The sequence below is a fragment of the Grampus griseus genome (genome assembly GCF_964374135.1).
Source record: "Grampus griseus genome assembly, chromosome: 12".
Taxonomy (NCBI): domain Eukaryota; kingdom Metazoa; phylum Chordata; class Mammalia; order Artiodactyla; family Delphinidae; genus Grampus; species Grampus griseus.
The window spans coordinates 17,163,188-17,190,121 of record NC_139006.1 but is presented as its reverse complement, the minus strand read 5'-3'; the positions used below and the strand labels follow the sequence as shown (position 1 = coordinate 17,190,121).

At 51.3% G+C, this 26,934-nt stretch overlaps 1 protein-coding gene across 1 annotated transcript; it reads left to right on the top strand.

The window, feature by feature from the left end:
* The first annotated feature begins 377 nt into the window (after window positions 1–377).
* FAM222A (family with sequence similarity 222 member A) lies at window positions 378–26,784 on the top strand. The gene is made up of 2 exons (XM_082668253.1): window positions 378–498; window positions 25,082–26,784. Exons 1-2 carry the CDS (start codon window positions 417–419, stop codon window positions 26,368–26,370), a joined length of 1,371 nt encoding a protein of 456 aa, XP_082524379.1. The 5' UTR covers window positions 378–416; the 3' UTR covers window positions 26,371–26,784.
* Window positions 26,785–26,934: the final 150 nt, after the last annotated feature.

The following is a 26,934-nucleotide window of genomic DNA, read 5'->3' as shown; positions in this document are numbered from 1 at the left end:
GCAGACCATCACCTGAATAAGTGGGGACACCCATTCGCCCACTGGCCATTCCCGGGCACCCTTCCATGTTGGTTCCCAAAATGACCAGATGGGGTCTTTGCCCTTGATGAGCTCAAGGCTGAAGGTTGGGGGCGGGGAGGTTGGTACGGATTTGCTGGCAGGCGGTTACAAGAGAGCTGGAGGCCACCACTCTTGGAAGGATGGCCTGCTGGGGGAACACGAAGGGGGAGAGGGTCTGAGCAGGCCTGGGGGCGTCGGGAAGCCCCCTGGAGGAGGTGGCCCACACAGTGAGCAGGGCTGGGCGGGGAGGGGGGAGGTGGGCACAGAGCAGCCCCGGTGACCAGCGCCTCCTCTCCCTCCTCACAGGGCCCCTGCCGCAGAGCGCGTCCCCCCCGCCGCGGGCCCCCAGCTCAGCCATGCTGGCCTGCCTGCAGAGGACCCAGAACGCCCCCGGCCAACACCTGGCCTGCCCGACAAAGAGCCTGGAGCTGCGCAAGTGTGAGTGACACGCCCTCCTTATGGCCCTAGCCCCACCCCTTCCTCTGCCCACCCCGCAGTCCACAGGGCTGCCTCTCTCCTGGACACACCAAGCTTTCCCCACCTCGGGCCCTCGCAGGGCAGCTCCCAGGCGGGGAAAGCCGTCCACGCTCCGGCACATCTGCCCACCACCACCCTGCTTTGGACCGTCCGTGTTCTCCCAGGCCTTTGCCCAGGCTGTGCTGCCTCCCTGGGGCCCCTCCCCACTCCCTTGGTCTGGCTGACTCCCACTGGGTGTGACCTCCTCCCCAGGAGCCTTCTCTGACCACTACCAGCACCATGGCCCCGACCCCAGCACTTCTTCTGTGACCTGACTGTGTGTCCTGTCTCCCTCTGCATCAGCAGAGAGGATGACGGGGAAGCAAACACAGCCAGCCCTCGAACAATGTAGGTTTGAACTGTGCAGGTCCACTTACAGGTGGATCTCTTTCAGTAGTAAATAGTACAGTACTACAGGGTCCGTGGTTGGTTGAAGATATGGAGGTATCTCCATCGCAGATATGGAGGAATCGAGGATATGCGGGGCCAACTGTAAGTTATGCCTGAATTAACCACCACGTTGTTCAAAAGTTCACTGTAGTCCTGAATGGGATCCCAGCTTGCGGCCTGAATTGCTGGGTGATCTTGGGCATGTCTTTTCCCTCTCTGGGCCATTAGGGAGCTGGACTTGGTAACCTCCAAGGGTCTGTCCTCCTTTACCATCCAGGACAGGGCTCCCAAACCCTCTGATCTGATTATTTTTAACCACCATAGGTTGTTTGTTTGTTTTTTTTCCCCAAGTATTTAGACACATTTAAAAACGGAGAGGTTTGTATAAAAATCTGGATGTAGTGTGTCTCGAACACAAATCAGAGGATCTGGTAACATAAGCCTGTGTTCCTGTCCTGTAGCTATTGGTTAGAATGTAACTATTGCCTCTTTAAAGGGGACACCCATCTCCAGTTCACCACAGTCCCCACCCTTTCCTATTGCCTCTGTCCTATAGTGCAGGAGTGGTTGCCATTTACAGTGTTTACGTTGTTGCTTTTTGCTTTTTTAATATGTATTTTATCTTCAGACATGGTAATATACTCACGTGGTCCAGTATTCAAAAGGAATAAAGGGGTGTAGAGATAAAACTCCTCCTCTCCCCGCTGTTGTGTGTCCTCTCAGAAGACGTTTATGCACATCCAAGCAAATGTGTGTATATACATATTTTATCCACTGTCCTACCCCTCACTTTTTCACTTAGCAGTATATCCTATATGTCAGCCTCTAAAGAGCTTCCTCATTCTTTTGCCATATAGTTTTTCATAGCACGGATGATCCATAATTTATTTGACCAGTCCCCTAAGAAGAACATACCCAACCTGTTGCCATTACAAGCAATGCAGCAACAAACTCTGTCACTGGGTATGTCACAAAGGTGTGAATAAAACTACAGCATAAATTTCTACAAGAAGAAATACTGGGTCGAAGGTATGTGCTTTTGTAATTTTGATGGATGTGGTTTGACTGACTTATCTCTTCATCTTCTTGATCTATTTTTCTCATTGGGTTTTGTCCTTATTAATTTATAGGAGCTCTTTGTATATGATGGAATTAGACTTCTGTCTGTCATGAATTGCAGATGTTTCCCCCAAATTGTCATTTGTCTTTGATTCTGCCATGGACGAGTTTTTTGAAGTATGGCCTTTGGATTTTGTGTCATACTTAGAATGTCCTTTCTCATGCTGAGATTATTTTTAAAAATAAAAAAAAGGTGTCCCCAGGGATTCTTCTAGTTCTTCTCTGGTTTAATTTTTAAAATATACGATCTTTGATTATTTGATAATTTATCTGGTGCAAAGTGTGGGGTATGGATGCAAGTGTATTCAAATATCAGTGCAATACTGTTTTCATTGTTGTAGCATTATAACACATTTAAACATTTTTAATGGCTTTATTGAGATATTATTCACGTACCATACAATCCACCCATTTGAAGTGTACCGTTCAGTGGTTTTAGTGTATTTACAGAACTTTGCATCCATCACCACAGTTCATTTTAGAGCATTTTAATCACCTCAGAAGAAATCCCTTACCCACTCCCTCATCCCCCTGGCTCCTCCCTTCTCTATAGATTCCCCTGTTTCAGACTTTGCTAGGAAGGGACTCATACAGTATGTGGCCTTCTGTGACTGGCTTCTTTCTCTCTGCATAGTGTTTCAAGGTTCATCCATGCTGTAAGCATGTGTATAAAACATTTTAATATTTGCTGGTGCTTCTTATTCACCATCCTCTTATGCAGAAATTCCTTGGCTGTTCCATTAGTTTTCTCTCTGGACTGTAGAATCAACTTATCTAGGTAAGAACAAAATCCTGTTTGGGTTTTTACTGGGATTGCATGCAATTTATAAATTAGGAAGAAATGACATTTTTATGATGTCTTTCCCTCCAATAACATGATCTATATACCTTTCTGTTTGTTCAGACTTTCTTTTGTGTCCCTCAGGAATGTTTTAGTATTTTCTTCATTTAGATCTTACACACTTTTAAAGTTTCCTTCCTCTGGAAAGTTAATTTTTTTGTTGTTGATAAATTTATTTATTTTTATTTTTGGCTGCCTTGGGTCTTCGTTGCTGAGCGTGGGCTCTCTCTAGTTGCGGCGAGCGGGGGCTACTCTTCGTTACGGTACGCGGGCTTCCCATTGCGATGGCTTCTCCCATTGTGGAGCACGGGCTCTAGGCGCACGAGCTTCAGTAGTTGTGGCACACGGGCTCAGCAGTTGTGGCTCACGGGCTGTAGAGTGCAGGCTCAGTAGTTGTGGTGCACGGGCTTAGTTGCTCCGCGGCATGTGGGATCTTCCTGGACCAGGGCTCGAACCTGTGTCCTCTACATTGGCAGGCGGATTCTTAACCACTGCACCACCAGGGAAGCCCCTTGCAAGTTTTATACCTTGATTTCTTTGTCTTATTTATTAGTGTTGTCTACTATCCCTGGCACAGTGAAAAATAATAGTGGTGACAGTAGACATTTTTGCTTTGTCTTTGCCCTTGAGAAGCTTCTAGGATTTCCTTATTACACAGAATGCTGGTTTAGGGGCAGATATTTTATCAGGTTAAATAAGTGTCCATCTATTCCTATTTTATTGAGAACTTTAAAAATCAAGAATGGAATCTGAACTTTACCAAATGACTTTTCAATGTCTGTGAAACTGATCATATGGGTTTTTTCTTTGTTCTGTTAATATGAATAATGATATAGATTTCTTTATATTGAACCATCCTTGCATTCCTGGTTGGTTCCCACGTGGTCACGATAAATATTACATTATAACATACCATAGAATTGGATTTTATATTTTGTTTAGGAGTTTTGCCTCAATTTCATCAGTGAGAATAGTCTTTAGTTTTCTTTTTTTGGAAGAGTTTTTGTTGGGTTTTGCTATCAGTGTTACATTTGCTTCATAAAGACAATGGAGGCTTTCCTTCTTCCTCTGTGCTTTATAACAGCTTAAGTAGAAATGGATTATCTGTTCTTTAAAGATTGTTTGATCCTTCATGAAGCAGTCTGGGCTAGTGTATTTATTTGGGAGATGGAGGGCTGGGTAACTCTGAGATAATGTTCTCTATTTCTTCTGTAATGATCGATCTAATTGTTCTTGAATGAGTTTGGTAAATTATGTTTCTCTAGAAAAGTACCCATTTTGAATTTATTTGCATGAGGTTGCACAAAATAAATTCTTTTAAGTGATTACTTCACCCTTCTTTCTTATATTGTATATTTTGTGTGTGCTCCCCTCCGCATTTTCTTGATTAGGTTAGTTAGCTAATGAGGTTATCTACCCCCCTTTCCCAAAGAACCATCTTTAGGATCCATTTATTAGTAATTACCCTTTTCTGGTTCCTAATTCATTAATTTATGCATTTATCTTTATTAAAATCTTCTTCCTGCTTTCCTTTTTAAAAAATGTCTTGAGAGGCTTAAATCTTTATACTGCTAAACAAGAAAAAAAGGAAAATTAAGGCTGTGAATTCTCTCAGCACTGCTTTAGCTGTATCCTGTAGGTTCTAGCATGTGTTTTTATTATCAGTATTTTCTAGATAACTTTACAACTTTGGCTTTGATTTCTTCTTCTTTGGCTTCAGGCTCATTTGAGTTCCATCTGTCCACCCAGGTAGTAGGTGCCTTTGTATTTTGTTATTTCCCGTTCTATTGCATTGTAATCAGAGAATGCTATCTATGATTTCTACTTTTTTGGACTTTAGTGAAGTTTTCTTTGTGATACAATCTCCGGTGATTTTTGTGACTTTTTATGGGAATTTGAAAAGATGTGGCTTTGTTTCCGGGATTCAGAGTTTGGTGTTAACCAGTTATATCTACCCTGTTAATTACATTAGTTAGGTCTTGTGTATCCAAGATGCAATGGAATTTAATGCACAGGTATTAGTACCTTAAATCTCCATAGTGAACTGCATCCTTCTTGGCTGTATTTAATACTTTTTGGCCTGGATTCAATCTTACCTATTAAGATGGTAACTGCCTATTAAGATGCTTTTTTAATTCACATTTTTCTTGAAACCTTTGCCAGTCCTTTTATTTCAACCTTTCTGAATTACTTTGTTTAGATGTGACTCATATAATATAGAGTTGAATTAAGCTTTGTGATCCAATCTGAATGCCTTTTAAAAAATTTTTAATAGTTTAGGCCATTTACATTTATTGATATAACAGATGTCTGGTATTAGTTCAGTCATGCTGTGCTTTGTTTTAATTGCTTTGAAAAGTTTTTCCCTGTGTGACCTAAGTTCTCTGCTTTGTGTACCTACTACTCATAGGGAAGGCTGCTGTTCTTGTTCTAGTGGTGTAGCATTAAATAATCCCCTAATTTTTTTATCTCTTTGTAACAGCATCTATTCCATCTACCCTAAAATGAACAAAATGATGAAATTAGTGTATTTCCTTTTTCTCCCTACAGCACTTTCTCAGCATTCACTTCATCCTTTTAAACCTCTATTAACTGACATCAGCTTTAAATATCTTTTGATCCCAGCTATTAAGAATGAGGACACCTGTGTACTTATACTGTTCCCCTCTTTCCCCATCCCCTCTCTTCTTAGTGATACCATTACTTTACTCCTAGGGCTTGTGATGTTAACATCTGGTTACATCACCACACTCCCACAGTTCTATCCATCTCAGTCTCCTAGATAAACAGGGTCCATGCTCATCACCAGTTCTTTTGCCTTATTTTTCCACCATCTGAAGTTGCCCTTCAGTCTACGGCTTAAGGCCTCCTGTGAACAACACTCCTGGAATTCCCGCACATTCAGAATGGTCTGTCGACTTTCTACTTGAATGAGCAAAAAAATAATTCCTGGGTCACTTTGTTTCCTTGAGGATTTTTGTAGACCTTGTTCTGTTCTTTTCTTATGTTGAATGTTGCCACGGAGAAGTTGAAGCCTGAGCCCTCCTCCTTTATATTTCATTTTGATCTTTCCACATCTTTCATGCCATTGCTTTACTAGCCTGTGTCTTGAGCTTGGCCCTTCAGAGTCTGTTTCTCCTGGAACAGTCTGTGCCTTTCGACAGGCAGTTCCAAGGCTTGTATTATTTCACTTTCCTTCTTTTGGGGACTCTAGTTAAGCACAGATTGGCTGTCTTTTGCCCATCTTCCCTATGTACCCTCTTCTAATTACGCCTTTCTGACTCCCTATTTCCCTTTCATTTTGATCACTTTTCATCCACTTTTTTTCTCCCTGTGCTCATTCCATTTCTCCTTTTATAATAGTTTTTTCCTCCTACTCTTTGCATTTCTGCGTTATGGAAACAGTTGCGTACTACATTGTTTCCTTCACAATGAAATATTTGGCCATAATCTTCATCTCTTCTGTAGCCACATTTTTCTGATGGGAAGTGTTTATTTGCCAACCATTACTTACAACTTGCCTTTCCTTCCCTTTTCTTATATATTTTGATTAGGTCCTGTGCTGGTTCAATTTTGATTACTTGCCTCTGGAGGGTATTTCCAGAAAGACAAGGGGGACCTAAGATGTTATATCAACATCCTCAGAACTGAAGGTCCTCTGAGGGTGTTCTTTCAGAGATAGGGGTTTACAGAATACATGTCTGCCTCATCAAAAATAGAACAATGACAGATAATCTGGAAGGGCCTTCGGTTCCAAGGAAAAATGTTTTTCATGCACAGCCCCCTTCCCTCCTTTACATGGCCTCCAGGGAGAACACGTTCTCTTTTATAAAATTAGATACTTCGCTGAATAGATTGTCCGTGGCACATAATTCAGAAGGCATGAGAATTTACAGTGAAAAATAACTCTCCTTCCCAGAGGAAACCAGCATTAGCAGCTTCTTAAATACCCTCCTGAAAAATGCATGCACGTAGGAGGGGCAGTAAATACCTTTTATGTAAACATTTGCACCCCGACATACTTCTCAGCTCCTTGCCTTTTTTCTTACCGATGTGTCTTGGAGATTATTCCTCACCTGACAGAGTACCCTCGTATTCCATTGTACAGATGAATATAACATTTTAACCATCTCCCTGTTGATGGACATTTAGGTTGTTTCTAGTCTCTTGCTATTCTGAACGGTGCTGTAATGAACATCAACTTCGTACACGTACGCATATCTGTGCAAAAACTTCTTCCAGGATGGGCTTGCTGGCTTAAAGGATCTGTGCATTTTAACCTCTGATTGCCACTGTCCAGGTGCCAGTGTTTCCTGCCTTGCCCTCTGCTGCCAACTGGCTGGAGATAAGGGCTGGGCACAATGACCTGGGCCGGTCCTTCCTTCCTGCCTCAAGGCCGGAACTAGAGAACGTGGAGGGCCACCAAGGATGTCCTGCTTCCCCTGCCCACTCAGACCCTTTGACATCTTTGCACTTATTGGAAAAGACACTGACTCTGCCTGTAACTGAAGAGCACAGGAGAGAGGGCGGCAAGAAGGGAGATAAGCAAATTGAATTGGGTGCCCTGCTGCCTGGTCAAGGCCTGGAAAGACTCCCGGGCATTCAGGCCTAGGCTGACCCTCTTGTCCCTGTGGCCCCCAGGCAGAACCGAGACAGGAAGGGCTGGCCCTGAGCTTTGTGACCAGACCTTGGGCTATGCTGTTTCTCACTAAGGGAGAAAGGTCTCGACTGGGCCACATGTAGCGTGACCTTGGATGAGTCAGTTGGCCTCCTGGGGCCTGCATTCTCCCTTCTGTAAAGCAAGGGGTCAGATCAGATGGACTTAAGAAGCCATCCAGCTCTGACCATCTGTGATAATAATGTCAAAAAACCGGTGGGGAGAAGACGTGGCCTGGTCTGAGCCCCCCCTCCCTCTTCTTCCTGTGAAATGGGATCAGCGCTGCCTGACTACACTGGGCTGCACGAGGACTGACCTCCACAAGCGCCCAGAACATAGTCAGTGAACCAGAAATGGCTGTTTACCTCTCTAGGACCTGAGGTCAGGCAGGTGGCCGAGCCGGGGGTACGGGCAGCCACGTGTCCAGGAGCCCAGGTGGCTGGCTGTTGTAGCCTGTTCCAGCTAACCGGAGAAAGTGACCTGGAGAAAAAGAAAGGGAAAAAGATGTGGCGGGAGGCAAAGTCCATCCCCCTTCCCTACCTCAGGCCTAAGATCTTGGGCTACTCCCAGCTGGGTAGAGTCCCTGGGTCCCAAACAGGACCCACCCACCCATCCCTGGGACAGAAGCCTGTTCTCAGCTGCTCAGGACTGTGCCCCTAATAAATATTTGACTTTCTCATCATGGTTTTGATACACAAACTTTGAGTTACACGCCGCTAAAAGTATGGGCCAGGCAGAGAGGCACCACGGGGGCTTGGCTGGTGCAGGGGTAGACTCAGGGACCTGTCATCCAGGGAGGGAGGGGCCGTGGCAGCTACCCTAGGAGACTGGTGTGAGCGTCCAGCCTCGCTCTGCCGGACCCTGGGTGAGGGACGCAGCCTCTCTGTGCCTCAGGCTGGTCCTCTGAAGATGAGGATTGAGTGACTGTCCTGCTCTCTTCCCCAGGAGCCCCCAGGACACAGGCTTTGAGACCAGATGGCCTGGGGGGTCAAATCCTGGCTGTGCCCTGAATGGGACGTATGTGTGGTCTTGGGCAAATGACGGACTGGCCCTCTCTAGGCCTTAGTTTCCTCCGCTGTGATGTGGGAATAAGAAGAAAAGGAGAGAATCCCCAGGGCCTGGCAGCAGACTCAAACCCTTTACCTGCCCCCATCTCCCCCAGAGGGTAGGACCCCTTTCCCCACACCCATACCCACAAAGGGATAAGAGGTTCCCCAGCCCATCCCTCGCATCTTCACAGATGAAGCTTCTCCCCAACGCCCACCCCTCCTCACCTGACTCCTGCTCAATGCCCCCAGCCCCAAAGGCTGGCGCCATTGCCCCTGTGGGCCATAGCCCCACAAGCATTCCTGCAGGTGCAGCTGCTTCCACTAACACTAATAAAATAAGGAAGAACCAAAGCAATTTAAAATTCCAATAAAATTAAAAACCCACCGCTGGCCGCACCGCAGATTCAATTACAGAGCTGTTGCTGAGCACAGCCCCGGGGATGGAGGGATGGTCCAGGGCCACCCCCGCCTCGGAACCGAGCCCAGGAGAGGAGAGACGCTCAGAGGTGACAGCCAGGACAGGCCCGGATGGAGTTAGCCTCCTTTTACGATTGAATGAATAAAAATAAGCTCTTAGCAAACTAGGACGGCAGGCAACTTCCTTCTTCTATTACGGAGGATACAACCACAGTCCACCACAAACCAACCCAAGTGTTGATAAAATCAGAGGAGGACAGAGACCCAAATCACTGCCTTCCCACACTGTACAGAGGTCCTGGCCATCTCAGTAAGACAGGGGATAATAAATAACAAGTTTTAAAGATTAGAAAGAAGTCAGACTGTCTGCATAGAAACCTCAAGAGAACAAGAATTCAGCAAGATTTGCAGACAGAACATCAACATACAATACATAAAGTAGATGACCAACAAGGAGCTACTGTACAGCACAGGGAACTATACTCAATATCTTGTAATAACCTATAATAGAAAAGAATCTAAAAGAGAATATATATGTATATATATACACACATGCATAACTGAATCACTTTGCTGTACACCTGAAACTAACACAACATTGTAAATCAACTACATTTCAACAAAGTTTTTAAAAAATAAAAGTGGAATAATAGAAAAAAATTAAAAAAAAAATATCAACATACAAATGCAATTTCATTCCTCTACAGCAGAAGTGGGCAACTTCTTCTGTAAAGAGCCGACATTCGGCCTCGCAGGCCACACAGTGTCTATTGTAGCTACTCAGCTCTGCGGCATCGTGGTGCGAAAACTGCCACAGACGCACAGAAATGAGTGTGCATGGCTGGGTTCCAATAAAATTTTATTTACAAAAGCAGGTTGCGCACCACATTTGGCCTGCAGATGGTAGTTTGCCAGCTCTGTATCTATAACAAAGAGTTGGAAAATGTGTATTACAAAAAGATACTATTTCACTTGGGGGTGGGGACAGTTTTACATGTATGGTAACAGGGACTATACAACTCACCCATTAAAAGTATACTAGTGAATTCTTTTTAGCATAAATTCACAGTTGTCTAACCATCACCAATTATGAACTTCCAGATCATGTTCTCCTCACCCCCAAAAGAAACCCCATAGCCAATAGCGGTCACTGCCCAGCTACCCCTCAGCCCCCTCACAGCCCTAAGCAACCACTAAACTACTTTGTCTCTCTAGATTTACCGACTTTGGATATTTCATATAAATGAAATCATGTCATACGTGGGCTTTTATGTATGGCTTTTTTAACTTAATGTTTTCAAGGTTCGTGTTGTAGCATGCATCAGTACTTCATCCTTATTAGTGCCGAATAATATCCCATTGTATGGACATGCCACGTTTTGTTTACCTACGTATCAACTGATGGACATTTGGGTCATCTCCACATTTTTGGCAATTATGAATAATGCTATGAACATTTGTATATAATTTTCAGTGTGGGCGTATGTTTGCATTTCTCTTGCATATGCACCTAGGAGTGGAATTGCTGGGTCACATGGTAATTGTTTGCTTACGTTTTTGAGGACCTGCCAAATTGGTTTCCAAAGCAGCTGCGCCATTTGACATTCCCACCAGCAGTGTATGAGGGTTCCAGTGTCTCCACATCTTACCAAAACTTGTCATCTTTTTGATTCCAGCCATCCTAGTGCAGATGAAGTGGTACCACTGTAGTTTTGATTTGCATTTCCCTAATGGCTAAGGATGTTGAGCATTTTTTTATGTGCACATAGGCCTTTGTATATCTTCTTTGAAGAAATGTCTATTCTGCTCTTTTGCCCATTTTTAAATTGGGCTGTCTTTTTATTAAGTTGTAAATGTTCTTTATATATTCTAGATACAAGTTCCTTATCAGATTCATGATTCACAAATATTTTCTCCCATTCTAGGGTTGCCTTTATCACTTTCTTCATGGTGTCCTTTGAAGTACAAAAGGTTTTAACTTTGATGAAGTAAAAATTTCTTTTTCCAAAAAAAAAAAAAATTTTTTTTCACTTGTGCTTTCGGTGTTGTATCTAAAAAGGCTTTGCTAACCCTACATTAAGGAAGAAAATTTACTCCTGTTTTTGCCTAAGAGTTTTCTAATTTTAGCTCTTACTTTTAGGTCTGTGATCCATTTTGAGTTAACTTTTGTGTATGGTGTGAAGAAAGGTCCAGCTTCATTCTTTCGCGTGTGGCTTATTCCAGCACCATTTGTTGAAGAAACCAATCTTTCCCTATTGAATTGTTTGGCTCCCTCGGCAAAAATCAGTTTACCATAAACGTGAGGGCTTATTTCTGGATTCTCAATTCTTTGGATCTACATGTTTTTCCTTATCCCAGTGCCACACTGTCATGATTACTGTAGCTTTGTAGTAAGTCAGGAAATCAGAAATTGTGAATCCTCCAACTTTGTTGTTTTTCGAGATTGTATTGGGTCTTCTGGGTCCCGTGAATTTTAGGATCAGCTTGTGAATTTCTGCAAAGAAGCCATCTGGGATTTTGATAGGGACTGTGTTGGATCTGTACAGCAGTGTAGGGAATATTATCATCTTGATATTAAGTCTTCTAATCCATGAATGTCTGATGTCTTTCCATTTATTTAAATCTTCTTTAATTTCTTTGAAAAAATTTTTTTTCAGATTGTAACTTTTGCTCTTTTGTTAAATTTACTTCTAAGTTTTATTTTTTGATGCTCTTGTATATGCAATCATTTTCTTAATTTTGTTTTGGACCGTTCATTGTGCATGTATAGAAATACAGTTGATTTCTGTACACTGATCCTGCAAACTTGCTGAACTTGTTTATTCTAATAGTTTTTTTAGTGAATTTCATAGGATTTTCTCTTTTTTTTGTAAGCTAATTTATTTATTTATTTTTGGCTGCATTGGGTCTTCATTGCGGTGCACGGGCTTCTTGTTGCAGTGACTTCTCTTGCTGAGGAGCACAGACTGTAGGCGCGCGGGCTTCAGTAGTTGTGCCACATGGGCTCAGTAGTTGGCACGTGGGCTCAGTAGTTGTGGCTTGCAGGCTCTAGTGCGCAGGCTCAGTAGTTGTGGCACACAGGCTTAGTTGCTCCGCAGCATGTGGGATCTTCCTGGACCAGGGCTTGAACCCGTTTCCCCTGCATTGGCAGGCGGATTCTTAACCACTGAGCCATCAGGGAAGCCCTCATATGATTTTCTATGTGCAAGATTATGTCATCTATGAAAAGAGACAGTTTTATTTCTTGCTTTTTAATGTGAATGACTTTTTCTTGTCTAATCACCCTGGCTAGAATCTCTAGTACAATGTTGAATAGAAGTGGCAATCTTATTCCTAATTTTTGAGGGAAAGCATTTGGTCTTTTACCATTAAATGTGACATAATCTGTGGATTTTTCCTAAATACTCCTTCTCAAGTTGAGGAAGGTCCCTTCTATCCTAGTTTGTTGAATGTTTTATCATGAAGGTACCTTAGGTTACATCAGATGCTTTTTTGCATCCACTGAGATGACCATGTGGTAGTTGTCCTTTATTCTATCCATATGGTGTATTTCATTGAGTTTTGGATGTTAAGTCAACTTTATATTCCTGGGATAAGTCCCACTTGGTCATGGTGTATAATGCTTTTTATATATTACTGGATTAAGTTTGCTAGTATTTTGTTGATTTTTGCATGTACAGTCATGGTATCCATGGGAGATTGGCTCCAAGACTCCCCCCTGCCCCCCGGCGATGGATACAAAAATCCACAGATATTCAAATCTCTTATATTGATACATAAAATGGCATAGTATTTGTGTATAATCTATGCATATCCTTTTTTCTTATTTTGGCCACACCGCATAGCCTGTGGGATCTTAGCTCCCCGACCAGGGACTGAACCCCGGCCCTCAGCAGTGAAAGCGTGGGGTTCTAACCACTGGACCACCAGGGAATTCCCCTGAATATACTTTAGATCATCTCTAGATTACTTATACCTAGTACAATGTAAATACTATGTAAATACTTGTAAATATAATGTAAATGATATGTAGATAGTTGTAAATATGATGTAAATGCTGTGAAAATAGTTGCTGGTGCACAGCAAATTCAAGTTTTGCTTTTTGGAATTTTTGGTCCTCGGTTGAATCCACGGATGCAGAACCTGTGGATACGGAGGACCAAGTACATATTCATAAGTGATATTAGTCTATAGTTATTTTGTGGTGTCTTTGTCTGGTTTTGACATTAGGGTAATACTGGTCTCACAGAATTAGTTTGCAAGTGTTCCCTCCTAGTCTCTTTTTTAGAAGAGTTTGTGGAATAATTGGCATTAATTCTTCTTTAAATGTTCTATAGAATTCAACAGTGAAGCCTTCTAGGCCTGGGCTTTTCTTTGTGGGTAAATGTTTTGATCACTAATTTAATATCTTTATTTGTTATAGGTCTATTCAGATTTTCTATTTCTTCTTAAGTCAGTTTTGGTAGTTTGTGTCTATGTAGGAATTGTCCATTTTATCTAAGTTATGATACTATTACAATTTATTAAGGGACCTAAAATAAATTGATAAAAGAGGTAAATGACCTCTATGGAGAAAAATTTAAGTTTATATAATGACAGTTTTTAAAGACCAGAACAAACTTAGACATATGTCCTGTGCATGGACAGAGATTCAATATGGAAAAAATTCAATCCAATCCCTACATCCTGACCATCCTGTGTATAACTTGAAAACCTGGTGTGGAAGTTGATAAGGAAAGAACAAAGGGCCAAGAATGGCCAAGGTGCTTTTGATGAAAAAGTATAAGGACCAGGGACTTCTCTGGTGGTCCAGTGGCTAAGAATCTGCCTTCCAATGCAGGGGACGATCCCTGGTCGGGCAACTAAGATCCCACGTGCCGCCGGACAGCTAAGCCCACACACCACAACCACTGAGCCCACGTGCTGCAACGAAAGATCCCATGTGCCGCAACTAAGACCCAACTCAGCCAAATAAATAATAATTTAAAAAAAAAAAAAGAAGTATAAGGGCCAGTACTGCCATGGCTTAAGGCTGAAACCATGGGACTAACAAAGGGAAAGAGGGGACCAGGGGATGGAGCAGAGCATCTAGAAATAGATCCACACACTACCAGCTCCATCTAGGATGAATTGGGTCTTGCAGATCACTGGGGATGAATATGCAGTGCTGGGACAACTGGTTATACATATGGAGTAAATGACATTGGAGCCTTACCCAACACCATACATCAACAGGAATTCTAGGAAAAAGTCAAGATGAGCCCCCAAACTGAGAGAGGATGTCTTCAGCACTTAAAACAGACCAGTATCCTAAATAGAGAACCACGATGTGGTGGCACAAAGACAGCAACGGGGAGGGGCAGGGAGCCAGTGGTGGGTGGGAGGGGGTGAGACTAAGGACTGGAGACAGAGACTGGAGTGGGGAGGGAAGGGATGGGGGGGTCAGACCAGCATGGATGTGGACGGAGACAGACAGGAGTAGGAAAATGGCCAAAAGGAGGGAGAGATGAGGCAGCAGTTCCAAAGGGCAAAGACAGCTGCCACGAAGACAGAGGGACAGGGACTTCCCTGGTGGTCCGGTGGTTAAGACTCCGAGCTTCCACAGCAGGGGGCGCAGGTTCAATCCCTGGTCGGGGAACTAAGATCCCACATGCATCATGGCCAATGCAGCAGGGTGAGATGGGAACACAGGCAAAGCCCAGGGCGAGGGATGGACATTGCTGGGTCCTGGGAGAGAGTGAGGGGTGGGCTCCCAGAGACGGAGCCCAGTCAGGGAGAAGGCCAGGGAAACCGAGGTGCAGGAAAGTCAGACTGGGGAGGGACTGAAGTACTCCCAGACCTGCCTACGGGGAGGGACACTTTGGCCGCCGCAGGGCTCTAGCTCTGGGGCTCCAGTGGGGAAGGAGGATGTAGACACGGGTACGTGTGCCTGCGAACACCTGCCAGTCTCTGCATGTACAGGATGTCCCTGAATATCTGGGCACACGTGGCTCACACGTGTGACCCTAGGCATCTGAGCATGTGTGTGAGCTTGGACATGTGTACACACACATGCCTAGAGAATGAGAGGACCCTTTGTGCGGCGCCCAATGACCACCACTACCTTGTACTGCCTGCTCTGGCACAGAAAGAGCTAGAAGGCAGGCAGCCAGCCTTCTCTGAGCACCACTATGTACCAGGCCTTCTGACACGCGTCCTCGTTTAATCCTCACTCCGTCCCCTTAGGAGAAGTGGCGGCCAGGGAGCTGGGGCCACTCCCCTACCCCCAGCTGGTAGCTGGGGCACCTGGAGTGACACCCGGGCCTGACCTCCAAGGCCCTGGGGCTGCCACCGGGGCAGCGGGCTGGAGGCAGGTCAGGGTGGCTGGCCACCGCCCTTCCCCTCCTTGCCTCCCTCCCAGCAGAGGCCAGAGAACAGCTGCGTCTGCCCGGCCCAGCGCCTTCCCCTGCCCCCCTCTGGGACAGCCTCATTAGGGATTCTGCTGGTGCCACCAGCTGATTAGTGTCACGTTAATTGAGCATTCAGAAGGCTGCCACCTCCAAGGGCAGTGTCGGCAGCAAAGGGGAATGCGGATACGGGCTGCTCCTCCCGGGGGGCTGGGGCCAGGCCCCAGGCCCAGGGACCCCTCCTGTCCTGGACACCCCACCCCAGCCCCGTTTCAACACAGATCATGTCCAGTTCCTGAGCCTTAGGGAGGAGGTGATAGGCAAAATCTGTGGCAACATAACAAGGAAAAAAAACTCACCAAACACCTGCTGTGCTCCGGTGCCCGGCACACCTTTCATTCTCCCACCCCTCCTCTAGGAAAGCTACAGTTATCAATGGCCCCATTTTACAGTCAGAAAGTCTGAGGTCCACCAAGGGAACAACTTCGCTGGGGGCAGGGTGGTGGGGACGTGCAGTGGCTCAGCAGGAAGCCGCACTCAGCCGCACAGGGACTGGCGTCTGGCTGGTAGGTGCCTGGGGGCACCTGGGGCTGCCACCGGGGCAGCACAGAGAAGCCCGGAGCGTGGGAGCAGGAATCCTGGGCTGGGGTCCTGCCCTGGCCACCCCTCCCACCTCCACCTGCCCCCTGATGGGCAGGTACCACGTGCCTGCCCATACAGAGTATCACGCTGACTTCGGCAACCCCTGATGCGCCCGCCCCTTCAGCCCCTTACAGACGAGAAACTGAGGCTCACGTCCAGCGGCTGCCCCAGGTCACCCCCAGCAAGTGGCTGAGCTGGGCGTCAAAAGGCCATGGCCTGCCTCCAGTCGGAATCCGAGCTGCTCACCTCTCCCCAGTCTCACCCCTCCAGCTTCCGGAAGGCAGGGTGCCACTGAGGCCCACTCTCCTGTCTCCCTGTAGCAACGTTAAATCCCACTCAAAGGGCTGCTTTTAATTGGCTTAATGTACTTGTTAATAACTGCGTCTATTTAACACACCTGTAAAAGGCCCATAACATTAACTTAACGACAGCGACGGCTCGCCTGCACCGCCAGCCAGCCAGGCAGTCTTTCACATTTCCCGACAAGGCTTTCACAGGGGCCATGGCCGGGGGGGGGGGCAGGGGCAGCCCAGTTCATGGGGGGAGATTCGCTAGACCCCGCACCGTCATTCACGCAATGCTCCCGGGCACCTGCCACGGTTCCACACATTCTCTTAGGCATCAGGGTGCTGAGAAGGAGCAAGGCCTGCCCTCCAACAACTCCAAATCCAGCCCAGGAGACAAGCCAACAGCTACAGCAGGGGAGTGCTGGGGGGCAGGCAGGGAAGGCTGCCTGGATGGGGGCCGGGGCCGTGTCTCAGCTGAGACCAGGGGGTGTAAGCAACACCTCTTCTTCATCCTCTTGGCACGTAATTCAGGCACCTACTGTGTGCTGGGCACTGCATGGACAATTCCACCCCACCCCAGGTTCACCCTTCCAGATCAGGCACTGGAGGGGACCCAGAGATGGGGCAGTTCTCCTCGGGGTGTGGGGCAGGGGAGACAGACGGACACAGACTAGACGAGCAGGGTGTCCAGGCCATCGGCATCAACCTGAGAGAACCGGTCCAGCCATGGTGTCCACGGTGCCCAGTGATTGAGAGCAGGGTCCTGGGGCACAGATGCCCGGGGCTCAAATCCTGGCTCACAAATTGTTTCTCTGCCACCAGAGGTCTCAAACTGGCAGCCCACGAGCCACAACCTGCCCACCAGGTGTGTGGTGTGTCCTGCTGGTGTCTGAACACTGTTTCAAAAGAGAACACCTCTGGGGACTTCCCTGCGGGTCCAGTGGTTAAGACTCTGTGCTTCTAATGCAGAGGGGGCGCCGGTTCAGTCCCTGGTCAGGGAAGTAAGATCCCACATGCCGCGCGGCCAAAAAATATAAAACAAAAAACCAAAAGAGAACACCTCAGGGCAGGGCACGCCTTCCCCGCCCACCTCCGTCCTTGCCCCACCTGGGCTCTGGCTCCTTGGCAACCCATCTGTCTGCCAGCAGTCAGCAGACCACGCAGGGATTTGCGTCTGCAACCCTCACCGATGTCCTGTCCCTTGAATGCCTATCCTTCTCTTCTGGAACCCAGGGCCCACCTCCCAGGGCCTCCACGGGGCTGGCAGAGGGGCGAGGCCCGCGTGTTTGGGGCGATGCTGGACCCAGAGGTGGCACTCAACAGAGGGGGGCGGTCAGCATGTACAGGAGGCCCGGGGACACCGTGCAGGCATCCAGGGGCCTGTGGGGGGGCGCTGCAGAGGGAGGTCAAGGCCAGGTGGCCTGAATGCCACCCTGAGCAGCTAAGACTTCACGCAAATGGGGGGCTCACGGGAGGGTTTTACAGAGAAAAGCAAGGCAGCTGGGGGCCTGGAGCCAGTGAAGGGGCTTCAGTGAATTCATCACCAACAACCTTGGCACCCACTGAAGGCAGGCACCCTCTCCAGTGCTCACAAAAACTCTCGAACGTCAGCAACAGCAGTATCATCCCCATTTTACACAAGAGAAAACCGAGGCTCAGAGAGGGCAGCAGCCTGCCTAGGGCCACACAGCCAGTGTGTGGCAGAGCTGGGATTTGACCGTGATTCCTTCTCAAAAGGCTGCCGACCACCCTCTGTGCTCTGCCCAGGAGCAGATGCTGCCCTATGACATGGGGAGCCGGGGAGCCTCAGGCTGCTCAAGGCCAAGGGCAGTGGAGATGCTTTGAAGCAGACATCAAAGGCAGCACCCTGGGAGGAATGGGAGCCTGTGCCTGTCCCCCACCCTAAAGCAATACACAGGTGTAGCTGGCCACCGGCAATTACAGAAAAGCACAGAGAAGAAATAATATATGCCTCCTTCCCAGGCCAGCCCCTGTTGGCATCCAGGGCTTTTTTCCTTCAAGTGTTGGTTCGAGAGGGAAGGAGGAAGACACAGCCCCCTTTGTGACCTCTTTCCGCATCCCTGTACTGTACCCGCTTCCTGGCATCATCAGAGCCTTCCAACACCCTAAGCGTTAGTGCCCAGCGAGGTGTGTTTCTGCCAGGGGCCTCCTGGGTGCTCTGTCTCATAGGGACAGTCAGGCTGCTCCCGGGATGATTTCTTCCTGTTTCCCACCCAGTAGCCTTAGGGGTCCCATTAAAACCCACATCAGGTCATGTCCCTCCTCTGCTCCCAACCCTCCCCTGTGGAGCAAAGCCCAGGTCCTCTCAATGGCCCCAAGGCCCAGCCTGTTTGCTCTGTGCGCCCCCTGCCTCTCCGGTCCATCTCCTATGACCTTCCCCCGCTGGCCCCGCTTCGCCCGGCGCACCCATCCACTCCCCTCAGCCTCTGCTGCCGGGACCACTCTCCCATCAGACGTCCACGCAGCTCACTCCCACACCGCAACCTCCTTCCGCGGTCCTGAAGAGCTGCTTTATCAGAGAAGCCTCTGCGCTGACTGCCGTGTCCGAACGAGGCGCCCTTCCATCCCATCCCTCTCCGTCCCCCACGCCCTGCTGTCCCGATGACTACGGCTGCGTAACAAATCACCCCAAAGCTCAGCGGCCTCACACAGCTCTGTCGTATGCTCAGGACTATGGACAGGGCACCATGGGGTTGGTGTCTCTGCTCCGTGATGTCGCTGGGAACGGGGCTGGGGTAGGGGGCCTTGCGGGAAGACCCGGGCTGGGGCTGGAATCTTCCGAAGGCCTGCTCCCTCACACATCGGGTGGTGGGTGCCGGCCGTCGGCTGAAACACCCACACATGGCCTCTCCACGTGGCCTGGGCTTCCCAGAACATGATGGCGGGGATGGACATGACTCCAGGGATGGATCTCCTGAGAGACAGATCCACCTGGAGCTCCAGGAGGCAGCCATACGCCCTCAGGACTGAGCCATGATGGTCACCAGTGCCACTTAGTGATAGCCATGATAGTCACTCAGCGCCACTGAGCCACGATAGTCACCAGTCACCACGCGTTCTATTCAATAGAATCGAGTCGCTTAGTTAGTTCGTGTTTAAAGGAAAATTAGCCTCCACTGTTTGTGGGAGGAACGCCAAAGAATTGTGGACATAAACTACGACACCTGCTCTCTCCTTGTTCGCGGGGCCTATCGCTGCCGGACGCATTACACGTTATTGTCTGTCTCCCCCGACTAGATGTCAACTCGGAGAGGGCGGGAACTTTGGTTTGCTTTGACCGCTGCTCGTCTCCAAGCCCAGGACAGTGCCTGCACATGGGAGGGCTCAGGAGACACCCAGGGGATGCGGGCTTGGGGGGAGGCGTCTCTCCATGGGGCTGTCTCTGGTTTAGTTCCTCCCAGGACCAACTCTCCCAAGTGTCATGACTGGCGGTGAACAGGGGCTCCCAGGCTGGACGGGTCCTTCTAGCCACAGCCTCGTCATTCCTTCAACGCAACATTCCTGAGTTCCTACTCCATGTCCTGTGGGCAGTGGGGACAGCACTGAACAAGCCAGCTCAGGGAGCCCAGTCTGCTGGGGCAGCAGGACAAGCCCAGGGCAGTCAGAATCTGCCGTGGTGCCTGCGGCGACGCACCAGGCGCCGATGGAACCTTCGCTGGGGCGCCCTGGCCAACTCGGGGAACCAGGCAAGGTGGGCCCTGGGGCTCCCTCCTCTGCCCATTAACCCCGTGAGCGCTGCCCCCCACCCTTGCCACTGCATAGAAGCCTGCCACAGACAGCTGGCTGGCTGCTTCCTTCATGTGAGGCCTTTTTTGTGTCATGACGTTTGCCAAAATGGGGCTGTGCAATTGCACTGAACACCGGTGGTGGCGCCCACCTCCGGGGGAGGGTCAGGAGCCTTCGCCCAGCGGGACTTGGGGGCCCAGCCTGGCCCGGGTGGCCAGAGGACCCCCCCGCCCAAGCCAGGGCTACTGTACGCTGGTGGACAAGGCTGGGGTTGAGGCGCCCTGGGTGGCTCAGCAGAAAGCCCTTCAGGAACAAGGGAGACAGAAGAGGCCGCAGATGCAAAGACTCACAGGGGTGCAGCGATCGAGCCAGGTTTGGAACAGGGCGACCCTGGAACACGCCCACCCAGAGACAAGCACGTGTCCAGGGGAGGCCTGCCGAGGGCCGCCGGCCGGCAGTCTCCGGGAGCCGAGCGCAGCCGTGAGAGCTGCCCGGCCGTGTGCCCTCTGATGGGTCACTTCCTGCCTCTCTGAGCCTCCGGGCTGACTCTACAGTCCCTCCTCAGGACTGTCCGCCTCCTAATTCTAAGGAGGAAGAGGGAGAGCCTCCTGAGTCTCCTGGCCTCAGCTGGGGCCTGCCTTGGGGTGCAGGTGAGGGGATGATGACATGGAAGGCAAGTCGCAGCTCAGCCCCTCCCCGGCTGTGTGTTCTCGGGAAGCTTCCATCTCCTCCTCTGTAAGATGGGGGCCTGGATTAGTTAGCTACTGCTGTGTAGCAAGTTGCTCCAGAACTCAGTGGCTTAGAGCATCAGTGATCACGCCCCGTCTCTCACGGTTTCCGTGGGTCAGGAGCTCAGGGGCCACCTAGCCAGTGGCCCCGCTCCTCCGTGTCTCTCGTGAGGCTGCAGTCCTCTGGAGGCTTGGCCAGGGCTGGAAGACCTGCCCCCGGGAAGGCGCACGTGCCTCTATGGGGGCCTCCCCCTCGGCTGCTCCGGCATCCTCACAGGCGGCCGCTTCCTCAGAGCAAGTGATCCAAGAGGGGAGGAGGCCACAGAGCCTTCCGCGACCCTGCCCTGCAAGTCACACTCCTTCACTTCCAGGGTATCTTACAGGTCACACAGGTCAGCCCCATGTGGAGTGGAAGGGCGTGAATACCAGGAGGTGAGAAACACTGGGGTTGGGGACAGATCTTGGAGGCTGCCTGCCAAGTGCCACAACTTGTCTGCTTCCTTATCTGTAAAATGGGACCACCTCCCACCTCTCGGAGCTGTCAGGTGCTCCAAACAAGAGGCATGGAGAAAAGCTGTAGGCAGGGGGCCTCACATATGCTAAGCGCTCACCAAAGGACGGCCTCTGTGTCACGGCACCACCGTCGGCTCCAACAAAGTGGAGGGACCAACCCACCCTGGCTGAGCCCTGTTGACCAGCAGAGGGGCCAGATGGGCCCCTTCTTTCAATGAATGGAAACTAGTAACAGGCATTGCTCTTTTTTTTCCTTCTTCTTAAGGTTTTAAGCACCTAATTTATTCCATCCATTAGATGGATTTTGTAGATTTAATCATTTTCACAGTTGGTGGCTCATTGGATACTCAAGATAAACTCCAAATGAAAGTATACGGGCGAGGACAAATGAGTTTTCACACCACAATGGCAGAAACTTGCTTGGGAAGAGAGTTTAAGAGGAACAAAAATACATACAGATATAATTTTTTTCCCCCGGCAGCCGCTTTTGCTGACTATAGTAGGTTACCACAGTTAATTTCACCAGTTTTGTTCATCTGTAAAATTGCATAAAAGTGACATTTTTGTGCTCATTATAGCAACTGCTGATTTATGGCTGGTAAATGAAGAGCTGGTTCCTTTTTTGCAGGACTCTCCGAGCGGCGCTAAGTGCCCATGAAATTGCTTGTATAATGTAGTTTAAATCCAATCTCGGAGAAAGATTCCCCCGTTGGCCAAAGTGACATTTCCATTCTCCACACCGAGTTTATTTTAGGCCACTTAGGAGTGGGGGCTGCCCCAGGCAGGGTCAGGATGGGGGGCCTGGGGTCAGCTCCACCCACCTGGCCCAGATTAGGCCACACGGATGGAGGGGCACTGCCCCAGCCTCCTTGGGGTACTCGGTGCCGCCACCCTCTTCCCTCCCCACTGTCCTGCCCAGGTCAGACCACATCCCTGCGCCTCAGGGCAGAGAAGAATGGTCTTCCTAACGCAGGCCTGCCCTGCCCCTCACCTGCTTAGAACCTTCCACAGCTGCCGATGCCTTGGGCGAGGGCTCCCAGCACAGCAGTGCAGACACCAGGGGCCTGACAGGTCTTTGTCCTGCGCATCGCAGGGCGTTTAGCAGCATCCCTGACCCGTACCCGCTAGCTGCCATAGAACCCTCTCTGCAAGCTATGACAACCGAACTCGTCTGCGGATGTCAACAGTGTGCCCTGGGGACAGAACCATTGAGAACACTGCCCCACAGCGAAGAGGCCCTGCTCTGGCCCGACACCCTCCTGAGCTGCCTGTCGTGGTCTTTCCTCCCCTGCGTGCCTGCTCTGGGCTTCTGCTTTTATTCTGGTTTATAGTTCCCACTGAGACAGGCTTCCTCACCTCTGGACCTTTGCCTGTGCAGTTTCTTCTGCTGGAATATGTTTCTCTCCTCCCTCCTCGCTCTTTTCGCCATTGCCTTTAGCAGGGATGCCCTTTCTTCCAGAAAGCTACCTCTGAAGCCCTGGGGGTGAGGCTCCCCCATCACGGCATGCATTTTGCTCAGACTGGCTCTAAGTCCACAAGGGAGTCGGGTGAGGCTTGGGAAGGAGGGGATGTGGTGGGAAGGCCTAAGGAAGGCGGTGGGGTCTGCACTGTGTCCTAGCCACAGTGCCAGGCCCAGCCATGCACAAGCCCTACCCCTTCCTCTCCCAGGAAGACCCCTGTGCCAGGCAGGTGGGAGGGGTCTTAACACACTTAGAGAGACCCACTTCTGCTAACGCTCCACCGCACGACTCATGAAAGCCTCACAGCCCTCCTGGGAGGCAGTGTTAGCAGCGGTGTAACCCCATTTTAGATGAGGAAACTGAGGCTCACCCCCGCAGGAGTCACTGTTGGGTCCCAGGGGTGCCCACAGGTCCGAGAGGAGGCCAGTGCACCGTGAGACCTTGTAGGGTCCTCCTCACCCAGGGGCCCAGCCAGGTCACGATCTCCCATCACCTACTGTTTGTCAAACCCCCTGCTCGGCCCCTTGGCACAGACATTCCTTGAGGCCGCCCTGCAGATCTGCCACAGTCCTTATCCCCATTCCATAGGTGGGAAAACTGAGGCTCGGCCCCGCCAACAACTTGCCCAGGGCCACACAGCCCTGCAACCAGACAGGACTCCACCTAGGCAGCCAGCTCCAAAGCCCAGGGTCTCTCCATCTGCCTCACGCAGGCCTCCTGCTCCACTCCCCACCCCAGAGGGGGTCCTGGGCGGCACTGAGGAATGTCTTAGGACCAGGGAGGGGCTTTGGATGGGAGAAGGGGGTCTACCCACCGGCAACCCGCCTCCCCCACAGCAGGGCCCAGTTGTGCCCACTGATGGTGGGGACAGTCAGCCTGTCACACAGAGTACACCCTTCAGGGAGTTTCCCGGCGGTCCAGTGGTTAGGACTCCACGCTTTCACTGCCAAGGGCCCGGGTTCAATACCTGGTCAGGGAACTAAGATGTCACAAGCTGTGTGGCGTGGCCCAAAAAAATAAATAAATAAAAAACAAAGTACACCCTTCAGCTGACGTGCTGACAGCTCACAAAAAAGGCAGTGGCCACCACACAGGTCTTGCAGGTGACAGGCAGACCTGGGGAGGGGAGGGGCAGCCAGCGGGGGCAAAACCCCTCCTTCCCGGCTGCCTGTTGGTTGAACGAGGGTCGGTGAGCACCAGGATGAAAGCCACCTGCGGCAACTTGCCCCGCGCCAGGCCATGTAGCAACTCACTGAGCCATCCATGGGCCATCATCACCCCATTCTACAGATGAGGCGCTGAGAGGACAAGTAAAGGGGCGGAATGAACACCCACCAGAGTGGTGGTATTGGGCTTGGCCAAAAAGTTCGTTCCGGTTTTTCCATAAGATGGCACGGGAAACCTGAACGAACTTTTTGGCCAACCTAATACAATGGACGACGGTACCAGGCAGGTGGAGTGGAGGGTTTAGAGCCCCCGTAACTCCCGTGCTTGGGGTGGGGGGGCGGTGTGCGGGGAGCGCAGCCGGCACAGTCTCTTCCGCAAGTTGTTGGGCATTCTCTCCTGAAGCTGAACATTCTCGTCTCTCCTTTGTCCCAGCAGTTCTGCTCCTGGGCCTATTCCCAGAAGGACTCACTGAATACATGCCCCAGGGGCTGTCACACTATTTGTATCAGCTCCAAACCAGAAATGACCCAAATGCCATCAGCAGTGGGAAGGATGAGTAAACTGTGAGGTAGTCACACTCAGACATCACACAACCATGAGAATGAACAGACCGCCACGCCCACGGCCACCCGGATGAACCTCGAAACATAACCTTAAGTGGCGGAGACCCGACAGTGCAAACGAGCATGCACTGTAGGATCCCAGCTCACCTGTGCCAGGCCCAGGCACCGTGAGTCCGCGCCGTTAGGAGCCAGGAGAGCCGTTCCCTTGGTGTGGGTACTGACGAGGAGGGGGCGCAGGGGGCCCTCTGGGGACTGGTACAGGCCTCTCCCTTGACCTAGGTGTCACACGAGTGTGTTCTGTTTGTGAAAGTGCGGCCAGCTTGTGATGTATGCAGTTTCCTTTAACGTACTTTACACTTTGATCCGAAGCTTAACGATTTAGAAAGAATGAATGAAGGAGCAAGTGACTGGACAGAAAAAGCGAGGGAGGGGTGGCTGGCGAGTCCTTCCGCGGACAGTGGCGGGGTGCGGCCTCCGGGCCTCGCCGGGTCGCAGGATCGGCTCTCACCTGTGCTTCCTCCCCTCCTGTGTCCCCACAGGCGAGACGGTGGCCAGCTCCATGCATTCCTCCCGCTACCCGAGCCCGGCCGAGCTGGACGCCTACGCCGAGAAGGTGGCCAACAGCCCGCTCTCCATCAAGATCTTCCCCAGCAACATCCGCGTGCCCCAGCACAAGCACCTCAGCCGCACCGTCAACGGCTACGACACCAGTGGCCAGCGCTACAGCCCCTACCCGCCGCATACGGCCGGCTACCAGGGCCTGCTCGCCGTCGTCAAGGCCGCCGTCACCTCCTCCGGCGTGGCTGCGGCCCCCGGGCTCACCAAAAGCGTGCTCAAGAGCGCCGAGGGCAAGCGGACCAAGCTGTCGCCGGCCGCCGTGCAGGTGGGCATCGCGCCCTACCCGGCGCCCAGCACTCTGGGGTCCCTGGCCTACCCCAAGCCGCCCGAGGCGCCCGCCCCGCCACCCGGCCTGCCCGCGGCCGCGGCCACCGCCGCCTCCGTCATCCCCCTGCCCGGCCGCGGCCTGCCCCTGCCGCCTTCCAACCTGCCCTCCATCCACAGCATCCTCTACCAGCTCAACCAGCAGTGCCAGGCCCCAGGCGCTGCGCCCGCCGCCTGCCAGGCCGTGGCCGTTCCCCACCCCAGCCCAGCCAAGCACGGCCCGGTGCCCAGCTTCCCCAGCCTGGCCTACCCGGCCACTGCCGGCCCACCCGACTGCCGGAAGGGCGCCGAGCTGGGCCAGGGAAGCACGCCGGCCTTGACGTTGGCTGGGGCCACCAAGCCCACAGGGTACGCAGACGGAGGCCTGGATTACCTGCTGTGGCCGCAGAAGCCGCCGCCGCCGCCGCCCCCGCCCCAGCCGCTGCGGGCCTACAGCGGCGGCACGGTAGCCAGCAAGTCCCCCGAGGCCTGTGGGGGGCGGGTATACGAGCGGGCCGGCGGGTCGCCCGTCAACTGCGGCGTGGGGCTGCCCACCAGCTTCACCGTGGGCCAGTACTTCGCCGCCCCCTGGAACAGCGTGCTGGTGACCCCCACCAGCGACTGCTACAATCCGGCAGCCGCGGCAGTGGCCGTGACCGAGCTGGGGCCGGGGGCGGCCCGGGAGCTGGCGGGGCCCCCGGCGGAGACCCTCTCAGGCCTGCCCAGCAAGAGCGTGTGCAACACGGCCGTGCTGAGCAGCAGCCTGCAGTCACTGGAGTATCTCATCAACGACATCCGGCCCCCGTGCATCAAGGAGCAGATGCTGGGCAAGGGCTACGAGACGGTGGCTGTGCCCCGGCTGCTCGACCACCAGCACGCCCACATCCGCTTGCCCGTCTACAGATAAGGCCTGCCTGGCAGATGCACAGACGGACAGGGCGCCCAGGGGGGAGGCAGGCCGCAGAACAGGGTGGGCAGCACGCGGAGCGGGGGCGCCAGCCCCACCCTGTGTCCGAGTGCCCATTTATACCCACAGGGAAGCCAGGCCGGCTGCTGCCGGCTGCTGCTGACATGGAGTGGCAAGGTGACCTCACTCGCCAAGGCCCCTCCCCACCATCAGCTGCCCCAGGACACGCAGAGGGCCGGGGGTGGGGGGGGCAGCTGCCGACATCCATACCTTCCTCCATCCAAGCTGGCAGAGGCAGGGAGAGAGAAACCACTTAAAACAGAAGCGGTTCTTTCCGGCTCTCCGGGGGAGGGGGTCAGACCACAGTGGGATGCAGAAGGAAATGTTAGGGTCTAGAGTCGGGGTGGGATCAGAGCGGCCCCCGGGGCTTAGACAGCTCCTCCCTCCACAAGCTCCCCAGTCTCCTTGAAAAAGAGCAGAGGGGGCCTAGAGGAAGTCATCGAGCCCACAGCGCCCTCACTGCCCTCTCCAGGCGAAGACCACTCGAATACAGGCTCCGGGGAC